The sequence below is a fragment of the Pinus tabuliformis genome, chromosome 3_2 (assembly GCF_031772625.1).
Source record: "Pinus tabuliformis cultivar Carrire ecotype Pingquan chromosome 3_2, CPIR1, whole genome shotgun sequence".
Lineage (NCBI taxonomy): Eukaryota > Viridiplantae > Streptophyta > Pinopsida > Pinales > Pinaceae > Pinus > Pinus tabuliformis.
This window is the reverse complement of record NC_142302.1, coordinates 885,993,898-886,008,184: the sequence shown is the minus strand read 5'-3', so window position 1 is coordinate 886,008,184 and position 14,287 is coordinate 885,993,898. Positions and strand designations below refer to the sequence as shown.

At 35.4% G+C, this 14,287-nt stretch overlaps 1 protein-coding gene across 3 annotated transcripts in view; it reads right to left on the bottom strand.

Annotated features, from left to right (window-relative positions):
• Nucleotides 1-342: 342 nt before the first annotated feature.
• LOC149183443 (uncharacterized) overlaps nucleotides 343-14,287 on the bottom strand; it is a 215,695-nt gene continuing 201,750 nt past the window's right edge. For 2 of the 3 annotated variants that reach the window (XM_089417122.1, XM_089417121.1), the window contains 2 exons: nucleotides 879-962; nucleotides 343-762 (listed from right to left, as the gene is read on the bottom strand). In XM_089417122.1, the coding sequence (XP_089273248.1) occupies nucleotides 637-762; nucleotides 879-962 (210 nt within the window). In that variant the 3' untranslated portion in view covers nucleotides 343-636. Of the gene's footprint in view, nucleotides 763-878; nucleotides 963-14,287 lie in introns of those variants that run through there. The other variant, XR_016257183.1, reaches the window with a different exon arrangement.

Below are 14,287 nucleotides of genomic sequence, written 5' to 3'. Positions count from 1 at the left end.
AGGATGAATTAGATGAACTAGAACTAGTTCCAAAACTAGATGAACCAACTATCCTGGAGGGGGATGAGGATTCATAATTCAATGAAGATGAACTTCCCAAACCCAAGATGCAGGTAGTGAAGGTGGGCTCGAGCGAGGAGTAAATCAAACTCAACAAGTACATATAAAGAAGCCAATAATTAAAAAAAAACAAAGTTAAAAGGCCTTGTAGCCTTGTAGCCACCCACTTATTACTGTCATGTGATTATAACAATCCAAGTATTAATGAAGTTATTTTCAACTTAAAAGATTGGAGGCCGTATACTATATGCACTGTTAAAGCATGCACAGCACAGCTCAACATGATCTTTGACGATTCCTGATCTCTTTGTTTTGCCAAGCGTTCAATTAATAAATGAGATTGAAAAAATTTCTCATAATCTCCTCTCAATTTGACTTGAGGTTTATTTAATTTGGTAATCCAAGTTACATGTTCGATTATACAGATGTGAAAGTCACAGAGCCAAGTTGGAGGCTATTTCTGTTGGATTTGATCTGGTATTATACTATTTTATACAATCGATATCTTACTAGCTTGGCATATTATGAAAGAAACCAAGCAGAACGCCTATTTTACATCCGGAACAGTAACAAATATCATGACCCAAACAATGGTTTAGATATGTAATCATTCCACTCATCGGGCATCCTTTCTCGATACTTCAGCAGCTTGTAAGTTGCATATGTTAAAGGTATACCCCACGCATCATGATCTTTAGGTGCCTACATGGTCACTTACATCCCGTTAGAAACCTTTTCTGCCATGCATCAAAACTAACTGCAAAATGCTTCTAAGAAATAACAACCAAATAGTTCAACAGAAAGGGAATCTTAAAAACCTTAGGAGTCCTAATCAGTTTCATTTCTGCCTCCTCCAGGGTTTTGCGGCCTTTCTTTGAATTGCATTCGTTGCAAGCAGTAACCTGGTCAATAGATAAGCAGGAGTCCAGGCAGAATTAAACATAACTAGAAATACAAATATGATAAGCATGAATCCAGGCATACTAACTTCAATTGATAGCCGAAATATAAATGTAATTGTTCAATTCAGTCAATAAAACTTGCCGTAACATCAATGAAACTCAGCTGAAAAACATTCAAATGATATACTTTCTTCAATAATTACTTTGTTGGTGACAATCTTGAAAGCAGTAACCCAATCAGAATTTAACTCGCACATACCTCTATTATTTAAAAATAGCCTGGCTCAAAATCACCATCAAACCAAGCAATTTATAAAGTATGAAGCAGTTAAACCAGATTGTTTTTTAAGTTCAACCATTTGTTATGTTTATGAAGCTAAGCAAGTAGTGACCTTTCTTGCTAATAGAGCTGTAGTTGTTTTAGCACAGTACAAAACCAAAATGCTTAACAGATGGGGGATAGAGAAAATTATGGATATGCTCTACGTGAATGACCAAATAATTTTCCATAAGTTTATCACTTAAAGATGGATTAATATGCCTGCTGCAGATTGAAATGCCTGTCCAGACTATCAGTTCAAAAGCTTTTCCATTTTATAATTTATATAACAAACCAAGCATATAGAAATATCAGTTGTTCTATGCTTTTGACCTATCTATTGCAACCCAGGTTATTTCTTGTATATTATATCAAAAAGTAAGTGTACAAAATTACAAATATACTATTGTAGCTGCTTGCCTTCTCAAACTATTGGTTTAATGCATATGTTTCAGCCTACAATTACATACCTTTTACAATTATTATCTTTTGATGCAAACAGCGAATGAAACAATCAAATATGATTGAAAATGCAAAAATGTCATTTGTGTTGAACCAGAACCTCATGTGTACTTTCATGAAATCCATTTGAAAAGTTACAACATAAATGTTTTAACTTTCAACTTTTTAGTGGTCATTGTTGTGTTCAAAGTTCCTACATTTTAACTGTTATGAATAAAATATAAATATAATAATAATAAGAAATAGTTAATTAAATAGTAATTAGTTAATCAATAGGCATGTCCCTAAGGACATGACCATTCATGAAAGGGTACCTGCCTAGGTATATAAAGCAGACTTTCATTTGTAATTCAATCATCTCACTTGTATTCAAATATACTTTTATAATATATTATCGTCCTATCATGGATGTTTATATATTTCAGATCTTCTGAAGTAGTCTGCTGCGTATACGAACTTTGTTCGTTACATTGGTATCAGAGTTGTTCGATCCTCTGGCCGTTGAACCACTATAGTGAAATAGTCTGATCCGGTCTTTGACCATCAACTTTCGTCAACTTTGTTGCCATGTAATCAAGTGTTTCACTACATAGTTGGAGTTCTCCATTCTGCTAGTTTCCACCAATTTAAGCTTCTGGCTATTTAAAAAAAATAAAAATAAATAAAGTTTTATTTAAAAAAATTATAAAAAATAAATAAAAGGGAAAAAAACAATTCATAAATTAAGAAAATAATACTAATTAATTATATAAAAAAAACGAAGAGTCAAAAAAGCACACAGTCGTAACCTATCTTGTCATCTGCACTCGCTCCCAGCGCTGCCGCCAACAAACACCACCTAAACCACCATTTGCATCCGCACTCGCTACCCACGCTGCCTCCAATAGACACCACCTAAACCACCATCTGCATCCGCACTCGCTACCCGTGCTACCGCCAACAGACACCGCCTAAACCACCGTCTGCCCCTGTATCGACAGTTCAAAAAAACAATGTTGCAGACGCCCGTGCCATTAGCCAACCATTGCGTTGTCCTCACCCGTAGCAGCCATCTCTGCACCCTGACATCGACAACCAAAGCAATTCACAGTTGCGGTACACGCGTCAAATGTTACAAGCAACCTCAGTTGTGTTCGGTTTGTTGGTTCGTTTGGGTCGGTTCATTGGTTAATTTGTCGAGCATATTAAAGGTGTTTGAAATTCGAATGTAAATTGTGTTTCCGCCATATGAAAGCGCCTTTTGAATCATTACATAAATTTGTATCAGTCGTTCATTGAACTAGTGGTAAGTGTCAACTTCACCATTGAATTTTAATATTCCTAGATTATTCGAACAACAAACTCAATCTTTTGAACATAGCATACGGGTCATACCCTATTGTTTCCGATTCACTAATTCATTTGTCATCAGCCTTGATCATCTGTTGCCATTGTTCCTTTGAATTGACACAACTCCTCTAAACACACATAAAAAATTATATATATATATATATAAAATTAATTCGACAATAAATTAATTAAGTAAAAAGGGCAAAAGTAGCAACCCTTTGAAGTGAAAAGAAGGTGGGTGGAAAATTAATGAAATTTTGAAGCTGGGTCAAATATTAAGGTTGGTCAAATATCACACCTTCCCAAAGGTTAGTAAAGTCACCGTGACATTGAAGTGTAGTAGGTAAAGTTATTACAAACAACAAATATTATAAAACTACTTTATTATATTTTAGAAAATATAAATAGAATTCAAGGGATTGTTCAATAAAAAGACTTATTATATTTGGAAAAAAATAAATTTCTCTTACAAAAACTATAAACCCTTTGGTCAAAGTATCATTTGATAAAATTATCGACAACGACAAATGGGAGTAAATCTCTAAAGAAAAAGAAAAAGAGAAGTAAAAAAAATGATTTCCACAAAGAACAACGGTTTCTTTTCAAAATGTCCCTTTTGTTCAGAAGGATATTCTAATTGTCAAGAGTCATTCAGAAATCAAAATGTGGTTTGCAGAAAATGTTACAAAACTTTTACCTTAGTTGAATCTCTAAGTGATGCACAAAAACAATCAATCGCAAGAGATATAGAACAATTTATGGAAATATTTAAGCACAACATGCAGAGTTTAATAATGTAACAAAGAAAATGGAATCCAAATTGCAAGTGGAATGCCCATCATCACTCCTACAAAACAATGTAATCCAGTATACCGAGAAAGTGTAGTTGTAAGATCAAGAGAAATCCAAATAAACAAACTTGGCAAAACAAGAAAGCGTTACAACAAGAATATGAAGATCTTGTGGATATGCATTACAAAAAAGTAATGGAAAAGAACAAAGATTTCTCGCCTCAAGGACCACATTGAAAAATTAATTGCACAAGTCAAGAAGACTAAAGTCACAAAGAAGGAACTCAAGAAGTACTTATATGAACAAGAAGAGGAAAATTTACATTTAAAGAACCTTAATAAAAATCTAATAGAACAATCAAAAGTTTAAAAGATGAAGAAAAATATATTAAGGCTAAAGTCAACAATTCAGAAAATGAATAACTTCCACGTCTAAGGAATCATAATCAAAACCTTCTTACGCAAGTAAAGAAGCTTAAAAGTGACAAAAAGTCTATAAAAGACAAGTTAGAACAATGTACTTAAGAAGAAATATCGAAATCCCCATTCGTAACAATTCAAGTTGAAGATAATGGAACGAATATTGATCCAGTCAATATCACAACTCAAGAAGACAATATACTACTTGAAGTGAAGATGTACTCAGAAGTTGCAGTTCAAGCAATGGAAATTTCAAGTGAAGATTTTGCAATTAATCAAGCGAATGTCGTACCTAAAAGAAACCAGATTCCTTTAGTAAACCATGAAATTATCACAAACAAATTGAGAGATCACATCAGAACTCCTTATCGCCATCCAAACTAAAAAAGCAGATATCTCAACCAAAAGAAAGTGACTTATGTTCCCAATAATGTCGATGTCACCATAATTCAATCTTGTAATAAAAATCCATCTCAAGTTTTCAGTAACCTCGAGATTTGACAAAAGATTGATTTAGGATGGTCAGATCCCTTCTCAGTGCGACAATTTTGTTCATCTATTAAAAGATCCTATCATCTTGTATCAACAAAGATGACAACTCCAAGAATTCGAAGAGTTCCAAAAGATGCAAAATGATTAAAAGAAAAAAAACAGATGATACTCCTTGTCAACAATAAGCTTTGAGGACAAAGCTTTTTGAAGAGGAAAGCAATATTATGAATAATAAAGAATAGTTAATTAAATAGTAATTAGTAATCAATAGACATGTCCCTAAGGACATGACCATTCATGGAAGGGTACCTGCCTAGGTATATAAAGCAGACTCTCATTTGTAACTCAATCATCTCACTTGTATTCAAATATTCTTCTATAATATATTATTGTCCTATCATGGATGTTTATATATTACAGATCTTTTGTAGTCTACTGTGTATACGAGTTCGTTACATTATCTTGCATCAAAACCCATTTCAGAATGCAATCAAAGTTCCATTCCTCCTAATTTCTAAATTATATTTAAGAATGAAAACACACTCCCAAAACCTTCTCTCAAAACTACAAAATCTTTGAGCTCACTATTAAGTTAATAACAGAAGAACGGACATAAAAAAAATAGCCGTTATGCCATATAAAGTCACCTCAACTACCCATAAAGATATTTTTGTGTTGTACCAGAATTTCACTTGTATTTTTCTGAAATTAATTTGAAGAGTTACAACATACATATTTTAGCTTTTTACTGGTCAGTTCCTATGCTTAAAGTTCCTAAAAGTACTGCAACTATCCACAAAGATAATTTGGTGAACTTTTATTAATTAAATCATTATAAATATTTTATTACTCAGAATTATTGCTACATTGCACAAGCATACCTAACCAATCAAGATGTGTAACTTCAATAAATGGAATAAGCTAAAGCACATGCAATCTTACCAACATGGGATTATGATCTACATATATTATTAATTATAAAACCTCCAAGTCGACAGCTCAACACTACAAAAAAATCAAGCTACGTTGAACTCAATCAGCAAGAGAGTAAATTAGTACAAGACCACGCTATGAAAGGTGTATATGAATTTAGAGTTGTAACACCAATTGATGGATAATCTACTTTAGATAAATCACTATATATTGACAAGCTTGAGGAGTGGTTAAATTTGCAAGGGGGTGATGGTATCTATTTGGGCAAGTTTGTTATAAGGTTTTTTTTATATGTAGATGACCTTATTCTGATTACTAAATCTACTCTTGGTTTGCAAAAGCACTTACTATCCCTTAAGCATTTTTGTATAAGGGTGGGGATGCAAGTCAATATGAAGTCAATATTAGCAAAATGAAAGCAATGGTTTTCTCCACTGTTTTAAGATACGACCGAACTGACTCCGAAACGACCGAGCCAGACCAAGTCAAAGCCTGGCCGGGTTGGCTCGGTAACAACTCAACCGGATTGGTGGGTGCGGTCGAAAACTGGCTTTTTTTTGTTGTGTGATTTTTTTGGGAACCCAAAGCCCATTCTTATATGCCTTTGGGTTCTTTGGGGTCCATTTCCCTCTCCCAAACCCTATAAAAGCTACCCAACCCTTCTCATTTCCTCACAACCATCTCATTGCATTTGAGTGAGAATTTGTGAGGAGTTTGTGAAGAGTTGTGGAGTTTGTTTTTGGAGCAGCAGTGAGGAATCTTGGGCAAGAATTGGAGCAAGAGTGAGGAGCTTCTTGGACATCCATTGGAGCAACATTGAGGAGTTGGTTTGTTGGAGAAACTTTGAGGAGGCAGTTTGTGCCTAGAGGTATTTTTTTCTCCCTTCTAAAAATCTGTTTTTTTTTTAATTTATTTTTTTGTGCAAATCTGGAAATTGAAAAAAAAAATTGTGAAAGAAATGAACATTGAAGCAATGCTATTTTTTTTGTTTTCATTTTCAGAATTTTCCCTTTCATTTCCAAGTCAAAAAATAGCTCCTAGAGTGAAAGATGTTGCTTGGGCATATGCTGAAATGGTTGATAGTCAAATGCATTGCAAATTTTGCCATACAAAAATTAAGGATGGTCCTGGGGGCATTAATAGGCTGAAGCAACACTTGGCAGGGACTAGAGGCCAAATCACTCCATGTGAATCACCACAAATTGGGGAGATTAGGTAGGAGTTGTTAAATAGCTTTGAGAAGTTTCAAGAAGAAAAAGTTAGGCAAAAATAAATAGAGGTTGAAATTGGGAGGAAGAGGAGTATACAAAAAATGATGGCTAGCAACCCCCATTTTGATTTTGAGGGTTCTTCTTCTATCCCTTGTACTAATGCATCCAACCCCTTCCGCTATGTTCCTCCCTCTTTGGAGTCTATTCAAGAAAAGAATAAGGGTAAAATGAAAAAGAAGGGTGATATGAATATCAAAATTTATTTTACTGTCACACCCTCCTTTCCATTAGATGCACATGGTCATGAAGCTAGTAGAACTTTGCAACCCACTTTAGATGACCATTGGAAGAAAGAATTAAGGGAGACTGCTTGTGATTACATATGTAGATGGTGGTATGACGCTGATATCCCCTTCAATGCTTCCCATTCACCATATTATGAGCCTATGTTTGATGCCATAATTTCTACTGGAAAAGGCTTCAAATGCCCTACTATGCATGAGTTAAGGGGGTATCGTTTGCAAAAAGAAATTTCCTCCATTAATGAGTATTTGAAAGATTTCAAAACTCATGGGCAAAAACAAGATGTACCATCATGTCAGATGGATGGATTGATCAAAGGAACCGTACCATCATAAGCTTTCTTATCTTTTGCCCACAGGGTTCTCTTGGAAGTTTCTGAGCCTTCGACAAGGAAGCTCTAGCTGGCCCTTCAAGGGCAGCTCCTCTGGCACATTTCTTTCCATGGGAGGGCTCTGGGTCTAAGTCTGAAGATTCTTGGGTTGGTTTGTTATTTTGTTTTCCCTGTCCTGGGCGTCGGCTCTTATGGAATGCGTCTGAGTAATCCTTTTATTGTCTATGTCCCTCTGTTCCTCAATTCCGCCTTCCATCTGGTCTTCAATTTCGGAGGGAGGGAGATTGGTCTAGGCAATCCATCTGGTATTCTAAGGCATTCTCCCGGGTCCCCGCGTATTAGTTGTTCTGAGCTCCAAGCGCACTGCAACCTTCCCATTACCCCCTCTTCAATGGCTCGTCTATGTCAGAGAATGGGGTGCCGCAGAGGGCAACCCCGACACGCTCCAACTGGTTCTTCCTCGGACTCGCCCGCCCCCACCAGTGAACTCTTCACTAGTCGTTATTCGGGAACCCAAAGTGGGCGCAGGAGACGGCAGACTTCCAGCCATTATCGCGGGCCTCCATCCTCGACAGGCTCAGCCATTTTCACATTCAATAGCTCCCTGCATCGGCCTCGGATAACTGCCCACATTTCTGTGTTCTTCTATGAAACAACTCAGCTGGAAGGTTCTGATTCCCATCCGGGGGGCTCGGGAGCGGTTGCTGGTCCTTCCTCTGCGATTCAATTCGGCATTGGAGTGGCGCCACTGCAGGCTCAGGAAGCCCCAGGATGCAGCACGCAGGATGCTGAGATGGTGCCAGCGGATCCCGGACCCTCCAATCAGGTAGCTGCTCCTGTTGATGATGTGCCAGAGTTCGGTTGGTGCCAGATCGTGGAGGAAACGCCTGCTGACTAGTTTGTTCTCGCTGACGTGGGTTTGTCTTTTGGTTTTTGTAATGGTTTATTTCGGGCATGTCGACTATAGTTCTGGTGTAGAAAGGCAAAGGTCTGCCTATGTTTTTGTTGTTTGGGTTCATGTGGTTCTCCAGATAAGCTTCATCCCGATCCCCTGCGTGGGTTCTGCTACTGGTTTCACATCTGCTTTCTTGGGAATTTTGGCTCTTTTCAGAGCTTTGCACTGACTACGGTCCCTATGTAAATATTTTTCCTCTTTTTTAATAGATTTAGCCTTACTCAGAAAAAAATAAAAAAGAAATAAAAAAATAAAATTAAAAAATTAAAAAAAATAATAATTGTAAAAGTCATGATGTAAAGTGTCTTGAGGGTTAGAAAATGTTTTAATCCCCTCATAAGTCCTAAGTCCTAGATCCTAGGTGATTTTTCCAAAGGCTAAGTTCGAGGATCCATTTAAAAAATAAATTAAAAATTAAAAATTGAAAAGATAAAAAACAATAAAAAAGGAATATATATATAAAAGATATTAAAATATAAATAAATAAATAAATAAAAAATAAAACCTTAAAAATAATAAAATAATATTTTTGAGTAAACAAATGCAGAATTTCAATTTTTTAATACATTAAAATTTCGACGAATGAGATTAAGAGATATCTTGATCCTCATCGACGGTTGAGATTAGTTTGACATGGATCACTCGAACTAGCCGTTGGGAAATTTTCCTTTAAATAGGGTGCTAGGGGTCATTTGAGATCAGATTTAGATCTGAGAGTCTGGTGCTAAAGAAAGCTCTCTTGTAATCAATTTTTTTTGTGCAATAAAGAAAGACTTTGGGGTTAAAAATCTTGTTGGTGTTACTCTTCTGAAAATGCTATAAGATTGTTTTATTTTTCTGCATAATTTTATTTTCAGCCATTGAGGATAGCTTAATGAAGATTGATCTAGGCACAGGTATCTTGTCCGATCTTTGGGGTTTGAATGATAGTTTAGATTCTGAAACATAGTGGCAGGTATCTCCATTTGATCTGGGTTTCACTATTGTTTTCTCCCTCTATGTTAATGGTTGATTTTAAGCTGTGCATGAAATCCCTTTTTTCAGGTTACCGGGCGTTAGGGGAAGTCCTCGGCTGAACCAGCCAACTCCCGGATTGTGTTTTCTGAAAGAGCCCAGTTAGTTCTTGATCCCGGGCTTATCATTTGAATTTTTTTATTAATGCATGCAGGGTTTTCTGAAGCACCTCACATTAAGTTTGAAATTCTGAAAATATAACTGTGGATTATTGACAAATCTGGCTGCTAAAGAGCCTTAGATCTGTAAATATTGTAAATTCATAGCTGGTTTGTAGGGTTTTATTTTTAATCCTTGCATATATTTTCTGGGTTTTTTGTTTTCCATTTGCAGGTTGCAGGTCTGAGAAGAAATCTTGTGGGAAAATTAGTTTTTGCAGGGTCTCTGTTTTTGCTGTCCAAGGGTTTCAAATTTCAGTTGTTTTAAGATCTGGAGGGTTTCAATTGTATTGCAGGAAGAAATTTCTTGAAAATTTTTGTGACCTGGGCAAAGCCCTTGCCGCTTGGCCAACTACATGTACACTGCTGCCATCCGCAGCTCCACTCCCTTCCCTGCCTTCAGCAATCCCTTACTCTAAATTTGCCATCACTTCCCTCATCTCCACCTGCAAACACAAAGAAACCTACAAACACACAAAAAAAAAAAGCCGGCACTCTCATCCACTGCAATCCATTCCATCTTCACGCAGCCGACCCCACGTTAACTTGCAATCTTGTCGCTGTTGTCCCTGCGTACAGTTTTCTGCAGCCAATCCACCTACAAAACGCATCAAACTTGTTCACCCTTCCACGCTGTTCTTCCCACCTCTGCGTTTCCCTTACTGCTGCACATCCTCACGCTGCCTCATCCGCACTTGCTCATTGCCAAACCTGTAAATGTCCATCGTTATAACTCTGCAGCGTCCAGCATCCACGCGATTTCATTCTTCACGCCGCATTCCATTGTTCAGCTCCATTTGCAAACAAAACGTTGCAATCCCCGCCGTCACATCTCGTGCGTGATTCTCACCAGCGTACCTACAAACAACAACAATACACTTCTGATTTTCTTTTCTTTGTTAAGTATGCGTATAATTAGTTTAGCGTATTCCCTTTTTTACGGCTAGTTCTTTTTCTTTTTTTTTTTCATTTAGTGTTAGATATACATGTTTTAATTTTTGTTAAATTAATATGATATTCAAGATTCATTAGGTTCATTTAGAAATTTCGATTTGGTTCAGATTTTGATTTTAGTTAAGTTAGATTTTATTTATGTCTGGCTTTTGATTAATTTAGTTTCAGGTTAGCCTTTTTTTTGTATGTGTTAATATATAAAGATTTGAAAAAAAAAAAAAAATCGATTTTCATTTGAGTTAGTTTAGTTTAATATTTGTTTTTTTTTAGTTAGGCTTTTAGTTATGACCATTAGAAATTTTTTTTAAGTTTAGTTTCATTTTGATTTTAACATAAATAAAAAATCTCATAAAAAATATAAAAAGGTTTAATCTTTAGTTTTTATTTAGTTTAGGTTTAGTTATATTTTTGTTTAGCTTCTTTTTTTTAATTTTAATTTAGGTTTCATAATTTTTTAAAAAAATTTTGTTTTCATTTAAAAATATAAAAAAATTGAAAAATTAAAAAATGCCATAAAAGGTTTCTTTTTTAGATTTAACTTTTAGACTTTATATTGTTTTATAGATTAGGTGTTAGTTTAGATTTAATTAGTTTTGTTTGGTTTGAATTTTGACTTCAACAAATAACATTTAAAAAAATTAAAAATAAATAAAAATAAATAAATATAATAAAAAAAAGGATAATAATAAAAAATTAAAAATTAAAAAATATATATATAAAAATTAAAAAATATTTTGAAAAAGCTTAGCTAAAAATTGAAAAATCATTTTGGCGTCTTTTTGTGGTATTTTTCTATAGCTAAATGCACTTAAATGTTTATTTACAAGTTAGCTATATGAATGTGATCTCTGGTTAACATTTGGAGTTACGTGGTTGTTTAAAGCATTTATCTTTCAAAATTTTAATTGCTGGAATATTGTTATTGAGTTTTAATCGCTGGATTACTATTAAAGCATTGTGCGTTTGTCGAATATCTTGCATTGCTTGAGTTATTTGATGGTAAATGATTGTTAATGAGTTCATCTTTCCGCAGCATTCGATAGATAATCATTCAACGATTAACTCTATAAGGCACTAGTCTATTAACTTAATAAAATCAAATAAGTGCTTGTTTTCTCTCATGTCTCCCAACCCAACTGGTCCACAGTTGGTCATCCATTGTTCCATAGGGTCTACCCCCCTTAGTCGCGGGAGACAGGCTTAAACAGAGAGATCGGGGATCAGGGTGACAGCCCCCGGTCTAAGCGTTGTCGTGACAATCTATGCGACAACACTGTGTATACGTGCCTCCTTTGCTGCATAAAAACCTTTGTTGGCTGTGGCCTAGGGCACCCTTAAATGCGGTGGTTAGGTCTCTCCTTTAGGACTGCGTATGAAGCCTTCTAGGACAGCGGATTAGGGCATTCAATCTATGTCTTGAATCTTTCCTTTACTGCAGCAAGATCTCACTCAATTGCGGCTAGGATCCTCTCCTTCATGACTGTCATTTAGGGCTCCATTAATGACTGCGTTTAGGGCATCATCCAGCGTATATTTTAGGTGTCCCTCCTCCTCCAAAAACCCAAGACGTGGAGAGGAGGAGAACACATGAAGAGGATGTTTGTTGCAAATGATTTCAAGTCCTCTATATTTATACTAAAACGTAGATGATGAATAGACATGACTATTGGGCCTCTGAGCCTACTCAAGTTGCTGGTCGGCTTGATAATAATTCCATAATCAAAATTAATTCATATCTCCATAAATACTTATCGAAATCGGATGATCTTTAGATCAATCCTACACCTCCCGATGAGAGGTATCCAATAAAAATATCAGCTGCCATAAATAAGCTTACCCACATGGAGTTTGGCCCTAGTTGCCAATTTTAACAATGTGTCTTCCAAATGCCCATCAAGCCTCTTCTTATAATCTTTTCGTTCAGTAACCAACGGCCCAGATTAGATTCTAACCAATGGCTCAGATCATTTTATCTTGATCCTCGTCTTCTTCTAGAAGTTTCACCCCCAGTTTAATTAATATTGTTTAATTATTTTAATTTCCTAAGTTTAGACTTCGGCTTCCATTAAAAATAATTGATTATTTTAATAAAACCTTCTTCGGGTGAATTTCCCAAAACGATTCCTGGGTATTTTGGAATACATGTGTCCTAACCTCCCTGCAAATTTTGAGGCTTAGAACACATCTAATGCTACCAAAAATCAACAAGAAAGCATTTTATGCTTTTCAAAATAGGTGTAGAGAGGCAAAGTTATGGGACTGGAAAACCACTCAAATGCTTTTTTGGCTTCTAGTGATTCTAGTGATTATCTATGGTTGTGAACTGTGGACCAACAGTACATCCAACATGCAGTTGAAACAAATTGAGAAAATTCAGAAGCATTTGATTACAAAGAAATTCAAAATTAAAAGTGCAATTCCTTATGCTATCTTATTAAGTGAAATAGGGGTTGCTCTTATTGAAGCAATTGCTATGGTGTGAGTCATAAGGTATTTAAAAAAAATTGAGCAAATGGAAGAGGGCAAATGGTCTAAGATTGTCTTTAATGACATATTGTGCAAAAGAAAGAAGACTTGGATGCGGAAAAATAACAAATGGTTTAGTAAATGGGGTATTTGCTTGAATACGTGTCCCATAAATAGTAAAAAAATAAAAGCTTTTGTTATGGATAAGTTCCACAAGCATACTTGGGATAAGGAGCTAGGGAGAAATAAAAAGTACTATATTGAAGTGTTTAATCCCACTCATAATCATCAACAAAAAGCGTACATAGAGGCCAATATTTTTTGGAGAGCCAAAATTATTATTGCTCAATTAAAGACTAATTCTCATCAACTCCGTTGTGAAATAGGGCGCTAGAAAAGGCCAAAAGAAGTGTGGGAGGAAAGAGTATGTATTTTTTGTTCTTCTAGAAAAGTGGAAACAGAAAAGCATTTCATTTTAGAATGTGAGGCCTTCAAAGACAACAGGGAAAGTTATGCAGATATTCTGGCAACTAACTCTTGGGATAATATATTTAGCGAGGGGTTTGTTGAGAAGTTGGGAACGTTTATTGTGAGGCTTCACAGGAAAAGGGCCAAATACATCAACCAGATGAAAAAGCAATCTGTCCCATAGGCTATCTTTAGCCTCATGGATGTTAAAATAAATTTCTTTCTATCTATCTTTTCTTCTAATTAGGTAAACAAAGAGAAACAAACTGGAGCAGGCTCTACACCCACGAAGGTTTGAACCTGGGCTATTTGCATGGAAGCACCCCATCCCAACTCCTAAGTTTAATGTTTACAAATATTAAATAGTTTAAAATATTGGGACAAAATAGCCTTCTCTTGTTTTTGTATTAATTAAAGACAATTTGCTTCAACTATACATGTTGTGTTTGGACAACTGCCCAAGCAAATAAGTTGACATTCAAAAATTTGTAAGGTTGACGCTTAAAAGCAGCAAGATTGTTTCTTGTTGCATAAAAAATAAACTCTTTTACTAGAAGGAAAGCATCACACAAAACAAGCATCCCATCTGAGCCTAACATGTGTAAGAAGATGAAGTTGATTACTAAAAATCAATCATACTGGTTTCATTGATAGAATCTCTAAATATGTAATTTATTATTATGACATTCCTTCACTTACAGCATGATCTTTCCTCAATA